Source organism: Lonchura striata, chromosome 17 (genome assembly GCF_050655825.1).
Source record: "Lonchura striata isolate lonStrDom1 chromosome 17, ASM5065582v1, whole genome shotgun sequence".
In the NCBI taxonomy this organism is placed as follows: domain Eukaryota; kingdom Metazoa; phylum Chordata; class Aves; order Passeriformes; family Estrildidae; genus Lonchura; species Lonchura striata.
In genome coordinates, this window is record NC_140719.1 from 14,109,699 (window position 1) to 14,135,613 (window position 25,915).

The 25,915-nt window shown below is 50.7% G+C and overlaps 1 protein-coding gene and 1 long non-coding RNA gene across 9 annotated transcripts in view; one reads left to right on the forward strand and one right to left on the reverse strand.

Annotated features, from left to right (window-relative positions):
• Nucleotides 1-3,176: 3,176 nt before the first annotated feature.
• Nucleotides 3,177-8,499, reverse strand: LOC116184239 (uncharacterized). The gene is made up of 2 exons (XR_004148998.3): nucleotides 5,223-8,499; nucleotides 3,177-3,439 (listed from the first exon to the last, which is right to left on the reverse strand). It is a non-coding gene; the product is annotated as an uncharacterized LOC116184239 (long non-coding RNA).
• MVB12B (multivesicular body subunit 12B) overlaps nucleotides 3,892-25,915 on the forward strand; it is a 57,779-nt gene continuing 35,755 nt past the window's right edge. The window contains exons 1-8 of one of the 8 annotated variants that reach the window (XM_085556418.1): nucleotides 3,911-4,022; nucleotides 9,309-9,425; nucleotides 10,197-10,309; nucleotides 10,454-10,576; nucleotides 15,320-15,427; nucleotides 18,420-18,516; nucleotides 21,292-21,421; nucleotides 21,703-21,825. In XM_085556418.1, coding sequence (XP_085412544.1) covers nucleotides 10,295-10,309; nucleotides 10,454-10,576; nucleotides 15,320-15,427; nucleotides 18,420-18,516; nucleotides 21,292-21,421; nucleotides 21,703-21,825 — 596 coding nt within the window. In that variant the 5' untranslated portion in view covers nucleotides 3,911-4,022; nucleotides 9,309-9,425; nucleotides 10,197-10,294. Of the gene's footprint in view, nucleotides 4,023-4,247; nucleotides 4,362-8,511; nucleotides 9,426-10,196; nucleotides 10,310-10,453; nucleotides 10,577-15,319; nucleotides 15,428-18,419; nucleotides 18,517-21,291; nucleotides 21,422-21,702; nucleotides 21,826-25,915 lie in introns of those variants that run through there. The other 7 variants (XM_085556419.1, XM_021543738.3, XM_021543737.3 and 4 more) reach the window with 7 other exon arrangements.

Consider the following 25,915-nt stretch of genomic DNA (forward strand, 5'->3'; position numbering starts at 1 on the left):
TGTGCTCTTGAAGCAGGGGATGGGGCCCCTGGCATTCCCTGGTACTGATGCACAGAGGGACAGCTTGGGGCTAGATAGGGGTGCAAAATCCCTGGCTGTTGCAGTTTAACCAGTGTGTGAATTACTTCTTTTGCTTTAAGAGGAACAAGGGGTGCTGCCAGTGGCCCTGCTTTCAGGAGCTGGAAGACCAGAGATGAGTTCTTGCATAGCTGAATGGAGAAGGGGCTGCACCTAAACAAAGTCTCATAGAGGCAGCTGAACTGTGACAAACTTCCCAGTACCACTGCCAAATGGTCACCTATTAACTGATTCCGTGGAATTCCTTTGTGCAAACACCCAGCACTGGAATGCTGTCGGCTGCCAGCGGGTTCCTGGAACAGCAGCTTTGCAGCCCTGGCAGCCGTGCCCATGGGTTTTCTCTGCACACGTCCACAGGGAAGGCCATGGACAGGCAGTAAGAAGCAGGTGGCTGGGTGCTGCAGGGACAGCACCCACCCCGAGTGTGAGAAAGCAAAGCAAGCAGTAGCATTTCATCAGAGGAGGCCTGAAAAGAAAACATTATTTCCTCAAATGTGTTCATCATTCAAAATTGTTCAAGCAAAGTTTCCATCGTGCTGTGGCCATTACTCATAATCTGAGGATCTGGATGCCTGGCTCTCCTTGGTAATTAGCCACACGGCGTTCTCTCTGCCCTCCATTTGGTGGAACAGCAGCTGTGCTTTAGTCCCAGGGTGTCTCCACAGAACAAACAGGGCTGGTCCTGGCTGTGGGGTCTTGAAACAGGACTCACGAGGCCAGATTTCATCCCTGTACCACTAAACAGTGCCAGTGCCTGTGCACCCTGGGCCAGAGGCTCCCTGTGACCCCAGCAGGTCACGGGATGCTTTGGGTCCTGCTTCCCTTGTTGTGGAGGCAGCTGGTAACAGCCTCTCCTCCTGGACCAGCCCTGCAGGTGAGGGATGCCCTGAACCTCTTTAGAGGCTGAACCCCTGTCCTGGCCAAGGCCACCACTGGGCGCTACATAAATCAGTTACCTCTGGTAGGATTGATGTATGTTGGTGTCCTGTACATCATAACTGAAATACATATGTGACAATTTATCTAGTGCTTAGTAACAAGTATGGGATGGAAAGTTAATGGGAAATAGATCAAGAAACTGCTTTTTCAAAATTGCTTCCTCTGTTTGAGAGTGGGTGTCTGAGTTAAAGGAGCTTAGGACCTTCTCACTTTTTTTTAGAATAATCAAGGTGTAAACTAGAAATATAGAAGGGAAGTTCTGACTGCAAAATATATTTTGGTACACCAAATTAGAGGCAGCAAATTAAGCCTACCTTCAAGAAACCTTAAAACCAGGCAGCAGCTGAGCTGTGACCTGCAGCAACTCCAGCATGAAATGAAACTCTGGGCTGATTTTCCTCCAAAGACAAGCATGGAAAACATGGAATGTGCAGCACTATTGCACTACTGGCAGCCATCCACCCAGGGATAAGCAAGCCGTGTTTGTTCAGCCACAGCATCAGTATCAGAGCCAAGACTGACCAAAATTCCCCCATTAGGTGTCCTGAAAAGACGACACTGGTATGAACTGGGCAGCATGTACAGGACTGCAGAACTCATGAGAAAAGACATGTTCTGAAATAAAGAGGAGTAAATAAATGGATCTTGAAAAAGATGGATGTAAAATATTCATAGGAAAGAATTATACTTGCAAATATTTATGCTTTTGAGTAACTTTACACAGATAGATTAACCAACCCCAGTGTAGCTATGATTCATGTACCTAACACCCAGTATTTGCTGATTCAGAGCCCGTGCAGTGCCCCGTGGAAGAGAACAATAGGAATTTTCCCAGCCACCAAACCTGCCGAGGTTTAAAGGTGCCTGCGGGCAGAGGTGCCAGCGTTGCCCTGGGCTGTGCTCCAGTCACTCCGAGGGCAGCAGCTAAACCGTGCTGGGAAGTGACTCTCTCTGGAAAACATGTTATTGCAGATCATGCCACAGACACATTGGGATATATGCTTGCAGTGAATCTGTGAATATTTCGTAGATACTAAGCAGCAATTAGAGTCTTCCTTTGGAATCAATTCATTCCCTACCACCGTGGTAGCAGGGAGGATCTTATTGAAACTCTCGGATTTTTAATATTATTACACTAAAGACTCTCTCAGTATCAGCATCTCCATGGGGGAGCATTAGCACACTGTAATGTGTAACAACTTCTCCAGTTCAGGAAATCTTCTTGTATTTGTAATAGGACATTTGGGGCATATATTATGTATGGGACATATATTTCTCATTTCCACCAGGCATCATCGTTTCTTCTCTCTAAATTACTCTCCAAATCAAAAAAAAATGCATTGTATTCCTTATCGCTCAATATATATATATTTTTTTTTTTTTTTAATTTTTTTTTTTATTATTTTTTTTAATCTTTGGATGCAGAAGCCACTAACAGCCATCAGGGCTGCACTCAGTAAGAGCCAGAGAGCCTTGGTCAAACAGCAAGGGAAAGGAGGTCCTGTTCAAAATACTTATTACCAGTCTAAAATGCTTTACTGGAGAGAAGCACCAGTCAGGACAGGAGAAAGGCTTGGTCTCAGCCCAGAAGTGTGTCCAGGATGAAGCAGGACTCCAATTTCTGTTGTTTGCTTTATGGACAGGAACACAAAGCCACTAATGCGTACGTTGCCTTCCAGACAAACCTCTCAAACACTGACTAATCACAGCTCCCAGTGTTTTGCTTGGTAGTAAGTCTGACCACAGCAGGATGAAGAGCAAGGAGCCAAACCAGCCCTGAGGATCAAACCCAAGAGCTCCCCTGGTCCTCAGCCCTGGGCACATCAGCACCAGCCCAGTCACGGCTGGGCCAGTGGGAAACGCCTGGTCAGCCGAGCTCCTGTCCGCCTCAGAGAGCCAGAGAGGTGCAAAACCAGCCTGGAGACACCCACGAAAGGAAAGAGAAGGGCTCTTGCCTCAGCCACTCCTGCTCGGCTCAGGCTGGCCAAAGCAATCCAGAGCCAGTCTAAATAGGATGGAAGACACAAACCATTAGCTAGGTGAGAAAAGAACAGGCTTAACAGAACTCCTCAAAAGATGGCCAAATCAAGCAAAAAGACAATGGGGGAGGGGAAAAAAAAGGGAATGAGTATTTTTGTTAAAGGCAGAATACACATTAACGAGTTTCCTTCCCTCCTTTATTTCATTCTTCACCCCAGGATTTTTTTCTTTTGCTTTAGATTAGCAGCTCCAACTCTCTGTCTTGGATTGAAGGCTGCCGATGTCAGTTGCTACACCCATCTTGCTGCTCTCCAGACGATTGTTGCTGACCTTACCTCAGGTAAGGTGCTGAAAAGCCAGCGCAGGACGGCTGCAGGATTGGTTCATGTAATGATGGCTATGGACCATGCTGCTGTCCCACACGACGCTGCATTCACATCACCTGCCAATTCAATGAGTGTGTTGACAATTTCAGCATTGGCACGTGTTAAGGTTGAGCAGAACCAGACCTTTGCAGACCGTCCATTCAGGATGTTTTCTGTGCTGTGAGTGGACCCGAAGGCTGCTGGTCACCCAGAGAGCCAGGCAAACCCTGACTACTTTGGACCATATCTTTGTTTTCCAGGCCATGGTGAGACAGAGCATCAAATATTTTAATGAATTGAAGGTAGGTCCTGAAACTGCTCATCCCTCCTAACCCCAGGGCTTCTTGAGAAGATAACCAGCTTGTTTGACAGCATTTGCCCTTCCTCAGCCCACAGCAGCTGCTGCCCATCTTGTGGATGCAGCCCGTTTCAGAAGGAAGAAGGAGGTTACGTTGTCCAAATCGCACTATTCAGCCATTTCCACCGGGCCCCTCCCGTGCGCTGCGGGCCGGAGCAGGCTGGGGAGCTCGGCCGGGCACTGCCCCGTTCCGAGGAGGGCGCTTTGCCGAGGCGCGGCGCGGCCCGCGGGGCCGAGCGCGGTGCCCGGGGCGCGGGCGGGGCCGGGCGGAGCGGCGGCGGCGGCGCAGCGCGGCAGCCGCGGTGAGTCCCGCGGGACGGCCGGGCTCGGGGCGCGGGGCCCGGGGCGCGGGGCGGGGGGCGCGGGGCGGCGCGGGGGCCGGGCCGGGCGGGGCGGGATCGGATCCGGGCCCTGCGCGCCGCGGTCCGGCCGCGGTGGGCGCGGAGCGGCGGCGGCAGCCCGAGCCCCGAGCCCCGGGCCTGGGCCTGCCCGGCGCCCGCGCCGCTCCGCCCGGGCCGCAGGCCGCTCCCCCGCCGCCGCTCCTCCCGCGGGCCGCGCCGCGCCGGCTCCGCCGGGCGATGAGGAGCTGCTTCTGCCTGCGCCGGGGGAGCCGCGACCCGCCGCCCGCCGCACGGGCAACAGTTAAGTGTCCCTGCCGCCGCCGGGCCGGGCCGGGCCGGGCCGGGCCCGCCGCTCCCGCGGCCCCGCGCGTCGGCCCGGCGGCAGCGGCAGCGGGCGGGGGCGCTCCTCGGCCGCGGGGCGGGCGGGGCGGGCGGGCCGAGCCCCCGGGCCGGGGCTGGCGGGGCTGGCGGGGCCGGCCTCGCGGGGAACCGCGCCCGGGCCGGGGCCGGAGCGCCCCGCCGGCCTCCGTGAGAGCCGGCGCTTCCTCCGTGAGAGCCGGCCGTGCCTCCGTGAGAGCCATGAGTGCCTCCGTGAGAGCCGGCCGAGCCTCCGTGAGAGCCGGCCGTGCCTCCGTGAGAGCCGGCCGAGCCTCCGTGAGAGCCGGCAGTGCCTGCCTGAGAGCCGGCCGAGCCTCCGTGAGAGCCGGCAGTGCCTGCCTGAGAGCCGGCAGTGCCTCCGTGAGAGCCATGAGTGCCTCCGTGAGAGCCGGCAGTGCCTCCCTGAGAGCCGGCAGTGCCTCCGTGAGAGCCATGAGTGCCTCCGTGAGAGCCGGCCGTGCCTCCCTGAGAGCCGGCAGTGCCTCCCTGAGAGCCGGCCGTGCCTCCGTGAGAGCCATGAGTGCCTCCGTGAGAGCCGGCCGTGCCTCCCTGAGAGCCGGCAGTGCCTCCCTGAGAGCCGGCAGTGCCTCCGAGGCTGGGCTGGCTGCAGGAACGGCCTCGGGTACCAGTCTAGGGGTACAGCCCCGGTGACCTTGAGCTGCTCCGGAATTTACTGTAAATTCTTCTTGGTGACGGTTAGAAGAGATAACAAAATCCTCCTCTGTTTCATGTGGTCTTTTGCTGCGTTTGCAGCTTGGGCCTAGCTGACGTCCCGTTTCTTACCTGTGCTCAGTGCATGGCTGGAGGTGTGGCACTGCCTGACTTCTTACAGCCTGGCTGGAGCAGTGACACAGAGTTGCCTGTGTCTTAAGGACTCGTGCCTTCCATCACGGAGGCTTCCAAGCTTTCTCTGAGGTTTCTGGAGCAGTTTTCAGAGGTCCACAAATCTTCAGTGTTGTCTGCAGGTTCCCAGAGCTGGGACATTCTCAGCTTGGTCATGCTAACATTGAAACCAGACAGGCTGGGTATCAGCATGTGTGTAGCTGCTGGGGCTAAAGCTTGGGTTTCTCCATTTTGTATTTTATTTTAACTGAGTGAGAGCATGCTCATCTATTCTTTAAGGGAGTCTGTGTGTTGTGCAGCATGTTGGCAGCATCATCCGTATAATTTATAGCTGAGATAGCCTTCCCTTCTAGACGAAGGCATGACTTGACTTCTGGAGGTGTGAGATAAACCAGACAACATCTCACTCTTGTAACATGTGCATCTCTCACAAAGTGAATCCCAGGCTTAAGGGTGCCAGTAGCCCTCAGGGTCCTGTTCATACCCCTGCCAAGACAGAAATAACTGAACTCAATGTCATTTCAGTTTTGCTGTCCAGGTGCAAGGTCACCCATGTATGGAAACCTGTTTTGGTTTGAAACAGGACACTTCATAAATATGTGTCCATAGTTAGAAGTGCTGTGAGGCAATACATGGTCTCAATTTTGCTCATTCTGTCACTTAAGTTCCTGTTTCCATCCCATTCTGTCACAAAGTGTAGGTTCTGCAGCTGGTGCAGGGCAGCTGTCTCATAAGGGAGCCTGTGTGCAGGGGTGATTCCAGGCATGCCTTCGATGGTGGTGAAATGTGAAACTGAAATTCTTCCTGTTTGTGATGGTGGGCTCCAAGGCCCCGATGCTGATTGCCACTACGGGTTCCTGTTTTTCTGATGGAGACAATGTTGTGTTCCCTGATCAGAAATAGAAGGCTGGCTGGGGCCATGTCCGGTGCGCGGGCGTGCGGGAGAGCTGCAGCAGCGTGGCTGCAGGGCTGCGTGGCTGTGGGGCAGCGTGGCTGTGGGGCAGCATGGCTGCAGGGCAGCAGAGCTGCAGGGCAGCGTGCGGTGCCAGCAGTGCCTTCCTGCAGGGATGGAGGACAGGCCGAGTGGGCAGACCAGGCTTTGAGCGGCGTGTCTGCTTGGTTTAGGGGACCATTTCCCACAGACTGCAGGGATGCAAGGAGGTAGTTGGTTTTTTCCCAGTTTTGCCTTAGCTCATGTCTTTCTGCCTGTGGGAAGAACAAGCCAGTGTCAAAGTGCAGGGCTTGTAGTTGGAGGAAGAAACAATAACACCATTCTCTGTCTAAGTCCCTGGCTATTTAACTTCAGAGCTTGACCTGCTTTGCTGGCAGCATGATGTTTCTGTAGCAAACACATTGAAAGGCCTGATCTGGTCATGTACCCACCAGCTCTTGAACTTGCTGAACTTGTTGAAAAGGAACACTGAGAGCAGAAAATGATCTAGAAACTCACAATAACACATTCATTTCTGAAAGCAGGTTCTTCTGCTGTATGTGTGTCCCAGCCAGAGCCCAGCAGTGTGTGTGGTCAGTCACCTCAGTGGAGCCAGCAGAAAAGTATGCCTAGGATAAACTAATAAAGGCGGATGAGCTAACAAGGAAATAGGAGAGAGCAAGCAAAAAGGCTATAAACAGACAAACTTGGCAGTGCTGGCAGACAGGGAGGTGTGTGTGACTGTGGGCATGGGTTGTGGGAAGAAGGCTGTGTTAGAAACCAGTAGAGTCCCAGAAGGCCTCTGCTACAGCTGGGCATCAAGATCCCTGGTACACTACGCCTCCTGCCTTTGAGGCATGTCTGCTCCGATGGTTGGGAAGCATTTGGGATAGAGCCAGCGGCATGGTGGCTGCTTGTCCAAGAGTGCATCCTGTCCATCTGAACTGCACCCGTCCCACCCTGCTCTGCTGCATGCTGCTTGGGGTTGGTGCTGCCACAGGATGCACAGGAACTTTCTCGCTGGAGACACATTCTTTCCTGACTGGCTTTGTCTGGGCAGCCCCACAGTGTTCGGAAGCTTCTTCCTGCCCCAGAGCTCACATCCGGCTTCCTTTGGCTGCTGGGATGTGATGGGGACTGGATGTGGCCCCACAGCTGAGAACAGCTTCCAGGGAGCATGCTCCCAGCTGAAGGGAAAAATGTTCTTCTCATTGTTTTGGCCTGTTCCTGGAATAGCCCTGCAGTGAGCTAGGCACAGGCAGCTTACTGCAGGATGCTGATGGGCCATATCCTGGGCTGAGTGCTGGAGGTGGGCATGCAGGTCAAACTCACATTACTAAAGAGAATTAAAATAACAAACTGCCTAATAGAAGTATTTATAGAATCCTGCTCCTTAATTTAATCTCCTCTTTGAGTGTTTATTTTTTCATTTTTAAGTTAAAAGGTGCAATTGAAGAGAAACCAAACTTTGTTGACGATCTTGCGGAGAAGTGCAGTGTAACTAATCGTCTGTGTGATTGCCCAGCTAGAGACTCCCCTCTGACCTGTGCAGAGTTCACAAAAACATTTATGCCAGTGTGCAACTGACTTCTGCTGCTCCATATCTGTTCCAGATGCATCCTTAGTGCCGCCTGCACCGCAGGCAGCTGCCCAGAGTGGCTGCCTGGTGTGGCAGAGCCTGGCCGTGCTGTAGTGGCCACAGAAGGTTTGCTTGCTGGGCAGGTGCTGTGCCTGGCATCCCTGTCGGCTGCAGGCCCGGGGCAGAGGAAGGTGCTGGGCTCGCTGGGCAGGGGCAGCTTGTTGGCCCTTGCAGCAGCAGGTGCTGTGGCACATTACCCCACGGCATCCACCACGGCTGGGCAGAGAGCTCCATGGCCAGGATGGCCCCATGGCCAGGTGGAGAGCCCCACAGCCAGGACAGCCCCGAGGACAGCCCCACAGCCGGGCAGAGATCCCCACGGCCGGGCAGAGATCTCCACGGCCAGGCAGAGAGCCCCACGGCCAGGACAGCCCCACGGCCAGGTGGACAGCCTCACAGCCAGCGCTGCCGCCATAGAGGGGCTTTGTGTGAGCCGGCACAAAGTGAGGATTGATGCTGTTTCCCCTCCCCCTGCCGCGCGAGCTGGGCTGCAAATGGCTCCCACAAAGGTGCCCTTCTTCCTTCGCTGAGGACAGGGTGCCCGCGGGCTGAGGGGGAGGCAGCACACTGCGGGTTGGAGCACCCACCCACCCTCCTTCAGCGCTGGTGCCCCGGGCCCCCTCGTCCTCAGCCTTGCCCAGGCCGAGCTGGCAGCTGCTGGGGTTCCTGCAGGGCAGCCACACGTCCCTGCAGCGGGCCCCAGCATGGTGAGACGGGGCCTGGGCAGCGCTCACAGCAGGCACCTCATCAGGGTATGTGTGGTGGAGGCTGCAGGCACCATGTGAGCAGATCTGCTTCCCTGCAGTGCTGCTGCAGCTGTGTGGGAACCTGCTGTGTGTGTTCTTAACGTGCTGGGGAATATCACTTACCTGCATTTCAGTTCAAAATGGCCTAAGAGAAGCTTACATCAGCATTCACTACCTCCCAGCTCCTCCCAATACGTAGTAAGAAGTCACCACACTATTGAGTGATTTGAAGTTTCAGAAAATGTTCATGAAGAACAGATTGTAAGCGCTTTGTTAAATTCATGTTATGTTTCTTCCATGCTGTATGTTTGAGTTTCTGGATTATTTGTGAAGCCTCTGGATGAGCTGTGGGGTGGCACAGGCGTTGGCACAGGGTCTGTCATGGCTGTGCCAGTGCCTCCAGCATTCCTGCAGCAGCACCCTGTGCTCCTCGCCCACCCTGAGGACAGGGAGCCTGCTGGGAGAGGAGGGTGAGCCCCTGGGGCTCAGGCTGCACTGACATCATGCTCAAAGGTTGGAGCTGCTTTGGGAGTGAAGAGGGTTTGCTTTGTTCTGTGTGCTGGATGCGTGTCCAGCACACTGGTGCTAAAGCAGAGCTCTCTCCTGTTTGGCTCATCAGCAATAATGTTTGCAATTACTGGTCACTAGCACCTCTTTTGGACTCCTCAAGTAGTCTGGCTGTTCATGTGACATTATTATTATTTACTTAGGGCCCAGACTTGCTCTTTTTTATTGCCTGCAGCACGATGTTTGTTCAGACTTGGCATTGTGAAGTGTAAACCCAGGTCCCACTGGCACCAGTACTCACCTCTGCCTTTCTAGAAGCAGTAAGTAACCAGCCATCTAAATGGCCTAGAAATGCTGGGGTTTGATTGCTCTGAAGAGGGAATTGAATTAGGCAGCTCTGGTTCACAGCTTGTCTGGCTCTGCAGCAGTGATGCTTGTTTACACAAAGCACTGCCCTTTGTCTTGGGGTGCGTGGGTGGCAGATTCCTGGGGCATTCCTGCCTGAAAGCCAGAGAAGACTTGCTTTAACTGGCTGCTTGTGCAGGAGACCACATGCTGAGGCAGTGGCACCTTTCCCCATCCTTCACCTCGGTTGTTTCAGCCCCTTTCTTGTCCTCTCCTCCTGCTTCCTGCAGCAGCATCCCTCCAAAATGAGTTGGTCTTACCTGCTTCTGTCCTTTTTGCATATCTCCCTCCCTTGACCTTCTTGGTGGTATGTCTCTTCTGGAAGATGCTCAGGCCTCCTCAAGGCCTCTCTGCTTTGTGCCAGCCCACCCTGTGCTTCCTCTGTGTTCCCTGGTGTGGAGGCTCCCTGCAGCCAGTGCGGTCCTGCATCCAGCGCCAGAGACATCTGTGCTGCTCCCTGAAATCAGTCTGGCTGGGGGGGGTGTGATGGGACTGAGGACTCATGGGGGAACCCCCAGCATGTCTTAACACCTATAGTGGATGGGGAACCTCCAATTAAAGCCATTAGGAGCAGATTTCTTGCTGTTTAAAATGACAGAGCTGCTTCAGCCAACCTGACTTGGGATGAAATTTGTTCTCGTTTTGGAAGAGAAGGGATTTAGTTTTGGCTTTCCTGTCATTGCTAGATGGAGACCAGCCCATGGAAGCAACAAAATGAGTCTCAGAGGCTGCCAGCCCAAATTTCAAATCTATTTGGCATTGTATACCCTCTTATCAAAAGCAAATGAAAGTGCAGAAGGTGTGTCTGGCCTAATCCTGTGTTTACCTTGCCGTCTGTGGTGTGTCAGCACAGGCACCGTGGCATGCATGTGTGCTCTTGGTTCTCTGGCTTCTGCTGGGGTGTGGTGCCCAGCAGCCCTTTAATTCTGCTCCTTTCTTGCAGGATCAGTCCATGATGCCTGAGGTGCGAGACCTCACCGATGCCCTGCCCGACCTGTCGATGGATCCCATCACGGGCGTTGGCGTGCTGGCGTCCCGCAGCCGTGCACCCACTGGATATGACGTTGTAAGTAGGGCTGTTGGAGTGTGACGTTGTGAGTAGGGCTGTTGGCGTGTGATGTTGTGAGTAGGGCTGTTTGAGTATGACGTTGTGAGTAGGGCTGTTTGAGCTGCTGCAGTTCATGCTTTGGTTCTGCACTAACGAGGCTTTGCTTTGTTGGGAGCAGCATCTCTTCCAGAGACAGCATGTCTTTGAGCTGTGCTGTGAGGAGTCATTGGTAGCCAGCTGCCCACCTTCCAGCCCACAGCACTTAGAGCTTTACTTCAGCAGAGGGCTGTGGGTGCAAATGTTCCACTTCATCTCTGCCATTCCAGAGGAGCTTCATTTCCTAGAGGAGGGGTTTACTGAAACAGCTGGCCACTATGGCAAGCAAATTTAATAATCCTAGTAACATTCATCCTGAAGGAGTCCTAAGTATTGTACAAATTATATCTCTAAATAAATGGATCCCGCATCAGCTGTTTAATCCCACATATTAGCACTGCACAATGATGATGAGAAGCTCCAGAAAGGGAATCAAAGAGTTTTGCATCCAGCTGAAATTGCAAGGATGATTTTGACAGGCAGAATGCAAACCTCTAAACTAAGGTTTGGCAGGAGACTGGCAGCAGGAAAAGGCAGCTGGGTACAGCATAGATGAATGTGTGAACAGATAAAGGGAGGTCGCTGTTCAACAGCTGCTTGTTCCTTGGATTAGTTGCTGTGAGAGCAACAGCAGGATGGTTCTACTCATAGATCAGTGTACCAAACTGTGAAATATAAAATACTGACCTTGCAGAGATGTACAGAGAAAGATTTGGTCTGTAGTTCATCTGCTTGCTTTTCTATGTGTCCTGCTGCAACTGTGTTACATCACACCGTGGGTTTCCAGGGCTGCACAGCTTGTGTGGTAGGAGTGGAAGCCAGCTGACTGGAGGCTTTGCTCATGCCTCTTCAGCTCTGGATGATTTCATACCTTGTTCAGTGTGAAGAAAGAAAATGGATCAGGCTGAAGTAAGGACACAACAGGGGCATTGTGAAAAGGCTCCTTAAAGACCTGGGAGGTTTTTACATTTACTGTGTTTTTCCAAGTGCTCATTACCTGTGTGAGCCAGGCTGTGTAATTAGCTGCTTGCCCTGATAAAGAAGCACGGGACAGTGTGAGACTTCTGATAACAGAATTGCATTTTGCCTAAATGGCTGGGCAGAGAGCACGCTCACCCCAGATAGCCTGCCTGTGGCTTAATGGGGAGTTGCAGCACTAACGCAGTTTAAACTAAACAAGATAAAAGAGTCTTCCTGTGGCGTAATCCAATTATGGTGGTGGTGTAATGCTGGTGAATGTGGGTCGCTGTCTCCTCAGGGCACAGTGAGGAGCTGCCTTTGCTCTGGCTCTGCTGCCTCACTGTCTGTTCACAAGGAGCACTGCCCTGGGAGCGGGCGTGGGGCAGTGCCTGCTGTCGTGCTGTCCTCCCCCAGCACGGCTGCCACGCCAGCTTACCACGTCAGCAGTGTGCCTGGGTGCTGCCAGCCACCCTTGGTGTCCTGTGCCCCGTGCAGCACCTGATGTGACAGGGGCCAGTGGCACGCACGAGTGTGCCTGGGTGTTTGTGAAGGTGGCTGGTCTGTGAGTCAGTGCACTGGAGCATTGTGTGCTATGCCGGGTTGCCACTTCTCCGTGACTTCTCTGGAACCTGGTCTGGTCTCCCAAAAGTATGAACCTGAATGTGCACAAGTGCAGTGCTCAGCGCAGCAGAGAAATGGTGTTCTGAGACATGGGCAATGTGCAGACCTGGGTGGTCTTGGGGTCTGTGTTTCTGCAATTCCCGTAATGAGGCACTGACAGCTGATTGCTGTAAAGCCTTGAGAAAGGCAGCTGTGGCAGCTGCATCCCAGAAGTGTGCTCCCTAGAGCCCTCATAGTAAGAGGTGCACACTGCACCTTGGAAAGAACCACACTCATCTTTTGGGAAGCATTAACAGCAGTGTTTCTTGGGATGTTGTAGTCTCCTTAGGGATCCAATGGCTTTGTGTGTCACTGCTGCATCCTGCAGCATTCGGTTCTGCAGGTGGATTCAGAGTTGTATGGGAAAATATTTCCTCGTGTAGTTTCTGATGGTTTCAAGTTTTTCATTTATAGGCTTTACCAGTTTCCCTCTCATTTTTATCCTTCTTCAATTAATAACTTAATTTTCCCTTTTGTTCTCTTTTAAAGAAATCTCCAGGAGCATGGTTGCTTCATCCCAGGTGTAAATTAAATGCCTAGAGATGTCCAGGTCCATTTCCCATGTTCACATGAAGCCTCAGGGCTCAGCCTACTGCCCAGCTGGAGATGGCAGGCAGCAGTGCCTGGGGGGATGTCTTGGCAAATGGGACAGAGGCCTTTTTTCCTCTGTGGTACTTTAGTTGCTCCATAATCTCTATTGCCTTTGTGTCTGCTTAGAAAACAAATGCACTGCTGGCACTTGGAATACCTAGCCAGGTCTTTTCACAGCTAAAGCACCAAAGACTTTTGATTTTGCCAAAATATACAGAATGTGTCTGAACTTAGATTCCTGAAAATCCAACCAAACTGGCAAAACTGAGTGTCTGGGTGGGGAGGAGAGGTGGGAGGCAGCAGCCTGGGACAGGAGGGAGGTGTGGCTCCTGTGCAGCTGTGTTCTTTGCTGCAGGCTGAACACCAGCTCCGTGGTGGGGTTTGCTCTGGGGCAGTGTCTGAGCAAGCTGCAGACCCAGCAGGAACAGCCCTGACTTTGCCAGAGGGGCAGAGCAGCCTGTGGAGCAGGAGGTTTAAAGGACCTGCTTGCCAAGACCTGACTGCGGTGGCAGTAACCCCGTTCTAACTGCCGTGCACAGTGGATCACCCTGGACATCCTGGGGTGTCACTTCCTTAGCAGGTGGCACTCTGTCAAGTCCATCAGTCTGTGGCACACGGGTGAGGAGTGTCTCCCCACAGCCTCGTGAGGAGAAGGACCATTTCTTGTGCCTGGGGCACCATGTGCTCAGTGCCAGGTGCCAGATCCTCTGTCTCGCACGTTCCTTGCCTCTCAGCCAAGGAAAGACTGGGCAAGCTGGGGCTCTGGAGTGCCTGTCCTGCTAGCCAGGTCTGCTGTGGCCTTTCCCACTTGGCTCCTGGCCTGAGGGCATGCTGATCAGGCACAGCTCTGCTTTGATGTTTGCTGGGGCTTCTTGCTTGCAGGAGCCCAGCAGGTGATGCAAGAAGTTTCCTGTTCATAAGGCTCTGTTTTCTTTTCCCATGTGTTTTCTAACAAGTTCATTCATGCTTACATTCTCCTGGCTTGGAGTTCAAGCTGACCATCCCTATATGCCAGCAGTTTTCCCAGACAGATGGTTTCCTGAATATCTTTTCACCACTATTGACTTACCCATCACAGAGGAAGATGCATGTAGATTTTACACACTCCTAAACTATCAGTTCAGGAAAGATTTGAATTCAAGGAATTCAAATAAGCAAAAAATTTTACCAAAATTGTATTCTAAAATGTGTCTGTTTCTTTGTAGAGCTGAACACAAAAGCTGTGTGTGTTGTACAATGGCATGACCTGAGCTGGGGCTTGTGAGCAGCAGTTGCCAAAATTCAGGGAGCAGTCAGTGCACTTTGCTGCTTTGATCAGACTGTCTCTTGTCTATCTGCTGCACTCGGGGTAATTGGAGGCCTTGTCAGCACACAGCTCCTGCTTCCTGTGCGCAGTCTCTGCTCAACTAAACATGGGTGCAAAAGTGACAAGTATCAGCTCTTTGTTCTCAGGCTGCTCTGCTCTGGGGCCAAGGGCTCACTCGGTGTGATTGCAAGAGCCACCATAGAGCTGTTTGCCCCATCTGAGAGGCATTAGGCAGAAGTTCAGCTTCTCTGGAGCTTCACACCACCCTGAAGTCTCCTGCTGGAGACACCACTGGGTGTTAGTCTGATGGGGTAATCTTGTTTTTTCTACCCTTCTTGTGTTTGCCTTCTTGCCTCCTCTCTTACTCAACAACAAACATTTTGGGGCCAGGGCTCTTACCAGCTTGCTTTGTGTGTGGTGAGTGCTCAGCTGCTGAGAGTAGAGCCCGTCCCCAGTGCATGCTGCTGCCTCCTGTCCACTCCTTGAGTCAGCTAGAAGTGAGATATTCTCATGCACATCATGCTGTCTCTCCTGTGGAGGATCCGGGCTCTGTTTCCTTGCCCAGCATCATCATGTGATATCAGTTTGGCTGGATGCGGGGTTGCATTGGAGAGGGACATTTGCAGGGTGTGTCCTCGCATGCAACGCTGCTGCTAAAATCCACCAGTGACCAAAGATTCCCCAACCTGCTTGGAAGCAGCTTTTTGATGTGGGAGTCAGAATTCCTTGATGGCTTTCCATCGAAATAGCAAAATAGTCCTGAGATGGGTCAGTTTCTCTGCTCTGTCTTCATGGGCCCTCGCAGCATGCCCGGTGTGCCCTTGCGTGTAGGGTGGTAATGAATGCCTCAATGTGCTGACTTTTCCAAACTATTCTTTGGAGACTGTAACTGGAGTTGCAGTTTCCTCATTAGAGTAGCCTTTGTCAGAGCATCTTTAATCAAGGGTCTCCTGAGAGACAGCATTTTTAGAACTTCTTTTTATACCTCCTGTTGAAAGTTCTTTGCACTGCACTTTGCAAAGAAACTAATGAGATGCTGTGAAAGTTTGGGCTGCTGTTAATTAGGAGAGGTCTGAGGAAGAAGTACTTCTGTATTAACTTTATCTTGGCTCACATGTCTCCTCTCTCCCTCTGTCTCTTCTTTGCAGGTTGCACAAACAGCAGATGGCTTGGATGCTGACCTGTGGAAAGATGGCTTGTTTAAATCCAAGGTCACTCGGTACCTGTGCTTCACCAGATCATTTTCAAAAGAAAATGTAAGTCCATTTGCTGAGTGTCTGCCTGATTTGCATCTGTGCCTGGTATGTGCTTACCCATACGATGATTCATTTTATGCAGCCAATTATAATTCAAGCAGGCGTTCTGCTGAGTTCGGGTGAGTAAGGAGGCAAAGTACAATGGCAGAATATTTGCATTTTGTGTGTGTTTCTCATGGAAAGAAATTACTGACAAAATATTCTGCAATAAGAGAAGCACAAAAGGGAACGTTTGCATTTTAGTAGCCTCTCGCCCTCATTACCTGCTGCAGCAATGGGTGCTGCACACTCATGGTCCTGATTGATGTCTAACCCAAATTCCTCAAGAAAAACAATGTAGGTGGTGAAGGAAATGTTGGTTTATGAATCCAGGAGCATCACAGATATTTTATTGCAGGATTAGCTTGCTTTCTTTGTTGGTTTTGGTGCTGATTCTTGAAAATGTGCCCACGTTGTGCATATGCTATCACATTCTTGTAATCTGGTCTGACTATTAAGTATGAGTTACTTCGTGATTAGCAGCAGTTGTCTGCCCACACTTTCTGTGGAGGAGAGGAGACTGCAGCAAGAGCCTCATGCATTCTGCTCTGGTTTTGGTTGAGGCTACTGTGAAAACTTTATTTTTCTGGAGGAACTGTTGACTTCTGCAATGAATGCACTCCATCTAGTGGGTAATCCTGCTTTTGGTCGCGCTTTGGATATTGTCGGCCACTCAACTGGCAGGCTCTGCAAGTACCATTTTGTACTTGTGCTTGCACCATGGCAGGAGCAGAAAGGTGATGGCAGCTTCAGGGGCTGCTCACAGGTCCTGGCAGTAGAGCTGGGGGTTGCCAGTTCCCAGCGTTTGACCTTTACTCCGTCTGCTTCCCTGCCTGTCTCTAGATGAAAGTAAAGCTCCAGAGCTATGGGAAATATCACTTCCCAGGTGGATGGATAATAATTGTGCTTTTCATCCTGAAGTATGTGCAGGTGCAGGAATAGCAGCCCTGGAATAGGCAGGAAGGCTATTAAATAGGTTTGTGCTGATTTGAGTATTAGGTTTATCTGTAGCTACCTGAAATGTGAATTTGTCAGAAATAATTGTAGGACAGGAGCAGCTGCTGGCTGCAGAGATGGTGTAAATACCCTCAGGTGGTGCCTGCTGGACTTTTGGCAAGAACCCTGGGGTCACCATGGTTTTGGAGTACCTTCTTCATATTGATGAGGCATAAATTAAAGCCAAAGTTTCCCTTCCCTCAGTCCTCTTGGCCACATGGGATATATGATGTGCTTCCCTGTTGGGGGCATCTGCGGGCTAACAGGCCTTGGTTCCCTCATCTGGGAGGAAGAGAGGTGAGAGGCTCCTCTCTCACCCCTGGACACTGACTTTGGGTTGGAAGTTTTACCATTTGGGGGTTCCTTTTGTGTTTATCAAAACGCTGGGAACTTTTTTCTCCTGAAGAGCAATGTTGTAATTAGTAGAGTTAATGCACTTCAGGTACATGGGTTGGAGCAGAGTCAGTCTGCAGTGCCTGTTTAGCAGAATCATCATTCTCAACAGTTTACAGCATCTGACATTTCTGTATCTGAGCGTGGGGAGTTCCTGGATGGTGGATCTCACAGGCTGGGGGGCTCTGTCCCCTTTTCTCCTGTGCACGTGGCAGAGCTCACCCCCAAGGTTCCAAGGAGCTCATTGGAGACGCCTCTCCTGCTGCTGACTGAGTGATCGGTGGTTCAGCAGAAAGTTGCCACTGATGTAACACACAGACAGCTGAAATAAATAAAACATGAAGGATGAATCAGCAGCAACTACTTTGTCTGCTGTTTGCTGTGCCAGGACCATGTTAACTGACACATTCAGGCTTGGCAGCATCCAGCATTGCTTGCTCCAGGATTCCCTGGCCATGGGTGGTCAGAGACACACGTGGGGGCTGCCTGGCTCTGACCTCTTCACGTGATCAGAGGATGTGTGACACACTTATGTCTGGTGGGACAGGGCTGCAGGTCTACTGACCCTTCTGGTCAGGAGCTGACCATAAAATGCAGGACCTCCCAGAAATAAACTCGCACCTGACCTCCCCTTATTTCAGAGTCTGCAAGTTTAAATATTTTGTAAGAAGTTCAGTGAAATAATCTGAGAGTACAGGTTTATCTGAAAAACTCTTGCCAGATAAAAACTAAAGGAGGTACTTTGCAGCCAGTAACAGTAAAACTAAATGACACAGTTTGATAGCTTGGGATTAAATTTTAATTGTTCTGTGTTGTGTTTCTGTTTATAAAGGCTGTGCAGTACCTAAATTGCGTTCTTTCATGTGACCCGAGATTATTGGCAGCAGTGGTGGTTTTATCAAAAACCAGAAAGAAAACCTGGTCTCTAAACCATTGTGGAGGCTGTCACTCTGAATTGAGCTCTGAGCTCTTCAAGTCTTGATTAATAGGACAAGGCGTGAGTTCAGAATTCATATGGACTCTAAATTAAGTTTGTTGTTCCAAATGGCCTGTGCTTCTGGAGTGTGCTGCATTTGGAGCTAGAACCCTGTCTATTCAGTACTAATTAGCTAATGCATATAATAACTTTGGCACCGTGTGCATAAGCCATCATCCTGTAATGCTTTTTGCTGTTACTGTCATGGAAATGTCATGTTGCTCTTGTAAATGTAGAGTGTGTAAGAACTGAGGCAACCTTCTCGGTGGATGGGTTGGTGAAAGTAGTACTTTGAGCTGCTGTGCCTGCAAAAAGAAGAATTTGGCTGTGCTTCCAAAAATCTGGAAGTGTGTCACTGGGTGAGGTGTTAGAATTTTAAATGCTGAACGTTGTCTGGTATCTCCTAGTCAGTATGGTTTGGTTCCTGCTGAGAGGACACGTGCAAGGGTTGCCTTGGTATGTTCTTACCATTTCTAAAGCTGTGCTCAGATACAATGACAAGGCATCTTGGGCTTCAGCAGGTGGGAAGATCTGGGGTTTAATTTGGTGACATTGTCATAAACAGCTGTTTCTTTTTTCTCTCCAAAGAGTCATTTAGGCAACGTCTTGGTCGACATGAAGCTCATTGATATCAAGGACACTTTACCTGTAGGCTTCATGCCCATCCAGGAGACCATTGATACACGTAAGTTGGCATCTGTTCCTCAGTCCCACTCTGCCAGTGATTGTATGGCCAGGCTGTGGAGGGCCCTGTCCCTGGCCATGGAGGGCCTGTCCCTGGCCATGGAGGGCCTGTCCCTGGCAGAGGGTTGCTCCTGGCACTTCTGCTCTCTGGGATGGCATGTGCACCTTTAGTTTTCTTGTCCTCCTCAGGCTGTTTAATGGGGCTGCCTGTCTGTCTTCACTCACCTGCTAGAGTCCCATGTCTCTGGGGCAGGAAGGGAGAGTTTCTTTTTTCAATCTGAAGAGTGGACTGGGCCTAGCAGGAGCAGAGCTGCTGTGCCAAGGGGTGTTCAGAAATGCACTGAAATGAAGGGGGTATGGGTTTGTGCTGCCCACTGTACATCTCCTGCTGTGGGGCTCCTATCCTGCCAGGAAGTACTGAGGGGTGTCAGCTGTGTTTGTGCTTGCTGACACAAGGCACAAGTGCCGTGTCCTGGGGGAATATCATGCTCATTTCTGCAAGGTAGAATAGCTTCACTGCAACATGTAAGTGAGCAGTTCCCAAACAGTGTGTTCAGCTCCCCTGGGACCTGTGCCAGCAGCAGCTGGAGCCACGTCTGGTGGCAGGCCTATGTTGTGCAGAAGGCACCGGGAGCACTGGGCTGGCAGGGGACAAGCCCCGTGGGAGGATGGCAGGACTGGCGCTGGTGCCCGGTGCGCAGCTGGTCCTCACAGAAGGGCTGCTCCCAGTGCATGCATGTCCATATGAAATCCAGGCCAGGAATGAGCAGGAAGGGCTTACATGAACCTGCCTTGTAGGGAATCATTCAGCTGGGGCCGCAGCACATGAGGATGCTTTTTCAGTCACTGTGATCTGGTTCTGATTGGAACCTGTGGCCTGGAAGGGAAAGACTCTGAAGACTGTTCTCCCAGGTCACCCTCTGCTTCTGGAAAATTCTTGGGCACATGTCATGTGAGGTAGATTTGTTGGCTTATTTTACTGACTCTTGGGAGTGCTGGACCTTACTGTGTGCTGCTTCAACTTCTGTGCAGGTTCTGATGGAAAGGTGGAAGGGGGCTTTGTCATTAATTCGAAGTGCACTGGGTTGTGACTGTGATGTCTTTAAAGCAGAGGCACTGCCTGTACTAAGGAAGTGGTGAGAAGGAGAACATAGACAAAAGCAAATAGTCAGCTTTGTACTTGCAAAGAAAGTCAAATAAGAGACACTGATTTTGTTCAGAGTTAGATTTGTGTTAACACATGTCTCTGTGCTCCTCTCAAAATGGCAGCTAGGTCACAGTTAATACATTTAATACAGCACTCTTTAGTAGGTCTTGAGAATTTTCTCAGGAAGCCTTAAATCCTAGACTCCTAAGATGAGTTTTAGGCACTTCATACAGAAGCCCTACTTTTTCAAAGCAGGGGAAGACTAGACTTCAGGGATGCAGGTATTTACCATCTCTAAACACAGCACTGTAACTGCAAGCTGCATGCACAGATGCTCCATTGGCACACCTCATACTGTCTGTATGGTTATTTGTGCTAGTGCAGCAGCACACTTCAGAGGCTGGAATGGATTGCTGTTTCCCAAGGTGTGGATTACGAAACAGGAGGAGCCTATGGAGACAGGGCTGCTTGCCATCTGTTGAAGTGACAGCATATTTTAAGTTGGGAGATATTTGTTCACATTAAGATGAAGGGTTTTTATTTTGCAGGCACTTGTTTGTAGTTGCTGGTTATTTCCAGATATTCATTCAGCGTCTGCTCTTCAGATTTTCAGTATATCAGTGGACTTCTGTCCTGCTTTCCAAGTGCCTGCATCCAAACAGAAACCTCACCTTCCTCACCCTGAGACTCCTTAGGGTGAGATGGAGCACTGCAAATCTGTGTCTGTGTGCCAGTGCCAGGCACTGTGGTCACAGACAGCACCAGCCCTGGCTGTGGATTGTGTCTGTGTGCTGGTAAACAGCCTGAAGGTCTGTGAATTCATTATACAGATAATCCTTAGCTGTGACGGGCTTGACTTTTTCACAGTGGATAACATGGAAACAATTGCTCTGTGACACATAGCAGAAAGGGCTGTGCAGTGTGTTCATCCACCCTCAGAGCACAGGCCAGAGCAGTGCAGCTGCCTCGTGGGAGGTTCTGGCACTTACTGCTTTGTAAATCTGGTTTGTACTTGTAAAGAACTGGGGCAAACATGGTGGGAGTATCGTTTCTGTGCCTGCTGACTTGATCAGGAGATGTCACTAACACTTGGGATGTGTGAGATGTGGACAGACAGCTCTTACACTCAAGCTCTCTGCATGGCAGGCTCTGCCTGCTCCTCCTCGCACTGGGTTGGAAGTGGCTGGTTGGAAGCACGTAGCAGAATGAGCTGACTGGTTGTTTCAGAAGCTTCCAGGTAACTCCTAGAGGCAGTGCTTGTGGGAGGAATGTTTAGATATGGCTGTCCAGGCCAGTGAGGCAAACATTACCTGGGAAAGAGCAAGGGAGTGCGAGAGGCATGTGGAACTGGCAGAGTCACCTGCTGTTCTGTGCTGTGGGGCAGCACCAGGCACACGGAGCTGATCTCTGCAGCAGGCAGGAGGAGAGCTGGTTATTGCAGTGCCAATAGCACATCTGATAGAACATTCCCCTCTGAATGGCGCTGCACTGACTCATTTGTTCACATATGTCTGTTCTTTGGCACCAGTTCTGCCATAATTACCTGTCTAATACCTGGAGAGACTATAAATAACATTTATACTCTAATCTTGCATGAACACCACCCTGTATTCTGCATTGTTTCTGCAGAAGAAGTAGCTTTCAGAAAGAAGAGGCTCTGCATAAAATTCATCCCTCGAGATTCCACAGAGGCAGCGATCTGCGATATCCGAATCCTGGGGAGATCCAAGCAAGCCCCTCCGCAGTACACGTTCATAGGGTAAGTACCCCTCACTCCCAAGCTGTTGTCAGCAATGCAGTTATACCAAAGCAAGGGCCCCGTGCTCCTCTAATTATCAAGCAGCAGCTTGTAAGAGGTGAAGCTTATCGTTGGAAAAGTCCAAGTAAGTATGAGTGTTACCAAGTTTGATGTAGGAATTAACTCACCCCTCCTTTTTTTAATTGCACTTGTTCTCACTGACAAAGGTGTGGTGGAACACGTCAGTGCCTGATGCTGGTGCGTGTGTGCAGTCAGCACTGGTGCTGTGTGTTGTTTCCCAGGGAGCTGAACAGCATGGGTATCTGGTATCGGATGGGCAGAGTGCCACGCAACCACGACTCCGCGCAGCCTGCGGCTCCTCCCGCCCAAGCACCAGCTTCAACGCCCGCTCCCAACCTGCCAAGGTAGGTTTTCTGCATTCCAGCTCCTTCTGCTTGATGCTGCATGTCTTGTGGTTACTAACCTTGCCTGGGAAACCAAGACCAGGGTGCTGCACTGGCATGGAATGATTGTGTCACCATCTGATACGGGAATGTGCTGTTCGTTGAAGTATTTGCCTGCTGGAAGTTCTCTTTACCTGTTGTTGTGTAAAGAAAAGTGGGTGAAGAATCCAGAAGAAAGGAAGGGCCTGCAGAGGAAGGGAAACAGCAAACTGTACCTTTTCTTGGCTTTAAACAATGCGGGATATTGTAGCTTCCAACACATACCCTCAGAAGGGTGAGCCAGAGCTGCAGCCAGGGTGATTGTTCTGCTTAACCAGAGGGAGGGAGAAGTGCCTCTTACAGACTTCAGAAGGGAAACAGGTTTTGCTCATCTCCAGGATCAGCCTGTTCATGGTTTGAAGTACTGGTTCTTGGTTTTTTATTTTCCTGAGCCCAGCTGCTGAGCTCCAGTTATGCAGTTGACATGAGTGTGCACAGCAGCCTGCTCATCTTGTGGTGACTGATGGGAGCAGCACTGCTGGGCTGCAGTGTCTGTCCAGCCTGTTCTCCCTGTGTTACAGGCAATATTTCTGTGTGTATCAACAGATGTGCTAGTGTGTAGACTTTCATATACCAGTAGTGCTGTACTGACAGCTTACTTGCTGGATTTCTCTGGATAAAAAGAGGTGTTGTTAAGCAACAAAGCAGCCCAGACAGTGATGAAGCTGAGAACTTTGCACTCCTGACATTCCCTATGAAAGCACAGCTTTCACCCAGTGTGAATTGTGCTCTTGCTGCTGAGACTCACAGTCTGGGCCAGGCCGTTGCCAGGGGACTGCACATTCTCTTTGGGTCCCTTTGTGCTTTTGCCTATTTTGTGTACATGTATTTTTGCACTAGGCATTTTCTACACTGCAGATACCTTTACAGTATTACAGTAACTGCTGAGAGCTAGAGTTTTGGAGAAGACAGCAGAGAGGAGTTCCAAGGTCCATTTTGTGTACAAAGGTCATTGTATCACATGGGTGGAATCTGCTTATGTCCTTTAGAGTCTTGATTTACAGGTCATTTCATAGTTACACTTTTAAACTGCTGCAGCATGTTCCCCAGAATGCAATCAGGTACCTCCTTAAAGCAGGTGTGCACATTTGAGCCTTCACCCATGGCCCAGACTGAAATCCACTGTCCTCCTGTGGTGGCTCTTTGGGCTCTCCAAAACATTTGGGTGTTTCTTTCCCTGAGAGTTTTGCTTGGTAAGCTGCCATGCCCTGGCACAGTGCTTGCTGTCATGTACTGTCAGGTGTGCTGCAGGCAGACATGCTGTCATGCTTCTCAGAGATGGAGGCAAAAGAGATGAAAAGCCAGCAGTTTTCTTGAGATTCCAGTCTGTCCCACTAGGACCTGAGATGTTATTCTGAAGCTCTGCTGGACATAAGCTACATGCCAGTCCAGGCCATGGGAGATCAGAGAGAAGGATGTCTTTATTTTAGAGCACAGATCTTAATTTTCTTTCTGCAAGAAGTTCTGTCTGGGCAGATTTCCACAATAAAGGAAAAAAAAAATTATCATAGCAAGAGAATGTCTGTGGGAATGCTTAATCAGTGAATGTGGAAGGGTCACTTTTTAGCTGACCAGGGAAGGCTGCAGAGCAGTGGCAGAGCTGTTGGGAACAAGGCCAAAATTAGAGCTCAAAGCATCAGTGACAGTCTGAAAAGAAGTGTTTACAAGGCTTATATATTTTATAACCTCTTGTTGTGCAGTTTATGGTTTACAATGGCTGCAAGGAAATTGGATCAGTTTTGTTTTACTTGCCAAATAAAGCAAATGTCAAAATAGTCAATATAAAATGTATTCTAATTTGGCTGAGTTAAACCAGCCAGTATGCAGTGGAATAATTGAATGTTACATTAATGCCTTGTAGTAAAACCCACCTGTCTGTAGCCAGCTCCACTCTCACACCCCATGTGTGATTTACAGGTAACTTTTACACCACCAGCCTGATCATTCAAAGCATCTTTCATGTCTGTTTTTTTTACTCTGGTTATTTATTATCCAATATATTTTTCAAGAAATAGAAATGTATATAAAGGTGCATCCTGCAAATATTTAATTATTGCAGGGAACACAGACAACTTGAAGGCCTCTTCTAACACTGTCAGCAATGTGGAGAGTTACTCAACACAGTGTTTGTGAAAGACTGTAGTCACAAGCGATCCCTTGTTTTCATGTCACCATAGAGAGAGGAGGTTACACGGGCAGCCAGTTTGCAGTTTTATTCCATGTGGATATATCCTGACAGGAATAGCAGTGATTGTCCTGGAGCTGCCTCAGCAGTGAGGAAGCATTGGTGAGCAGTGCTGCACGGAATACTGTGGAGGGTCTGCTGTTGGGCTGGTCAGGTATCTCAGCTGCTCTCTTCAGCTGTGTCTGCATTACAGAATAATTCTGAGTCAAGAGGAACCTTCAGAACAATTGCTAATGCTGGATATAAACTAAACCCCTATGTACAACTAAACCTAAAATGGAAGGACTTTTTACTGTGGGATATACTTTTTTCTGCACTAGCCCCTCTGCTCTGTGGTGTAAGGTGCTGATGCAGGGGATGGTGGCCCATCACAGAGTTGTCATGTATCAGAGGTGTGACCTCCACAGGTTGGTGCACATCAGCAGTGCTGCGTCTGCCACTTATGTCACAGGCTTAAGGCTCACAGTTAGGGCTGCACAAGGGGAGGCTTTGTTTCGTAGTTGTTCTGGACTTTTCAAATGGTGTTTTTCAGCCATTTGTTCTTCTCCTTTGTGTTTTCTTCTACGGGCACCTGGCTTAGTGGCCTCCACCAGCAGCCCTGGCACGTCCCAGTGAGGGTGGCATACTGTGCAGTGGAGCATGGCCGTGCCATTGTGCAGGTCATCAAGGTGCTTTACTGGCTTTTCTCTCCAACTCCTGGAACAGCTTCTTGGCACTAATAGCAGTCTGAAGAAACGCTCTTGCAGGTTCCCATCGTGCGGGTGAAGGATGGCTTTTGTAGGCTTGAGTTACGTGAGGGAGCTTAATGTAACTTTCAGTGCCTCTGCGCTGTGCACCAGGCTTGTGCTGCATGGCAGCATCATTGTGGGGAGCAGGGAGGTAACACCACCACAGAGGAGGTGGTGGTACAGGTACCTCATCTGTCCTTTGGTACACTCTGCTTCACCCAGCCTGTGCATCCACGATTGCCAGTTTGTTTGATCATGGTCTTGGGGCTCAGCTCTGCCTTGCCTCAGACTCTGTTGGATTTGTGGGTGACATTCTCCTCTTGGAGTCAAGTCCCTGACTGCTGTGAGTACACACAGAGCCATTCTGCCTTGCAGCTGCTCCATCCCCACTGTGGTGCTCCGTGAGCCCAGCTGGCTTCTGTGGCTTGGGAGCACGTTCGCATCCCTTCTCGAGGTGCAGCAGGAGCTGTGCACTGTCACTCAAACAGCCCGCTCAGAGTTTGTCAGCTGCAAGCAGGATGTCAGTCAGTGCTGTCGGAGTGTGTTTTACAGTGACAGACATAATTGCACTTAACTTTTTGTGTGGATGTTATCAATCTGTGACGGATACTTTGGGGAGAGGAGCACTCTGATTGCAGATGATGTGTCACAGGCATTTAATCTTCCTCTTGGAGAGACCGGGATTCCAGTCACAACTTTCACTTGTTGATGTGAGGTTTTGGGAACGTAGGTTCGCACTGACCCTGGAGCTGTTCAGTCATTTGGTTTGCGAGGCTGTCATCCAGCAGGTTGATGATTTACCTGGAGAGGGAAGATCTGGCTGCAATGCACTTGCATTCCTGGGATGTTCTAGTGCAGCAGTGGGTGTGCAGGTTCAGAAGGGCAGAGCTCCTCCAGCTGCCTTCCTGGGATGTCTGGCAGCGGTGCTCTGTCCCACCCTGGCAGCAGCTCCTGCATGGCCCCAGGGCCCCGTGCCAGCCAGTGCCAGGGAGGTGCTGGTCCCTCTGTGCCCCAGCCCGGCACGATGGCCGGGACAGGGCGGCGTGTGCTCCTGTCCCTGGTCCTGCCCGTCCTGGGCCAGGCCCTGCAGAGCAGCTGT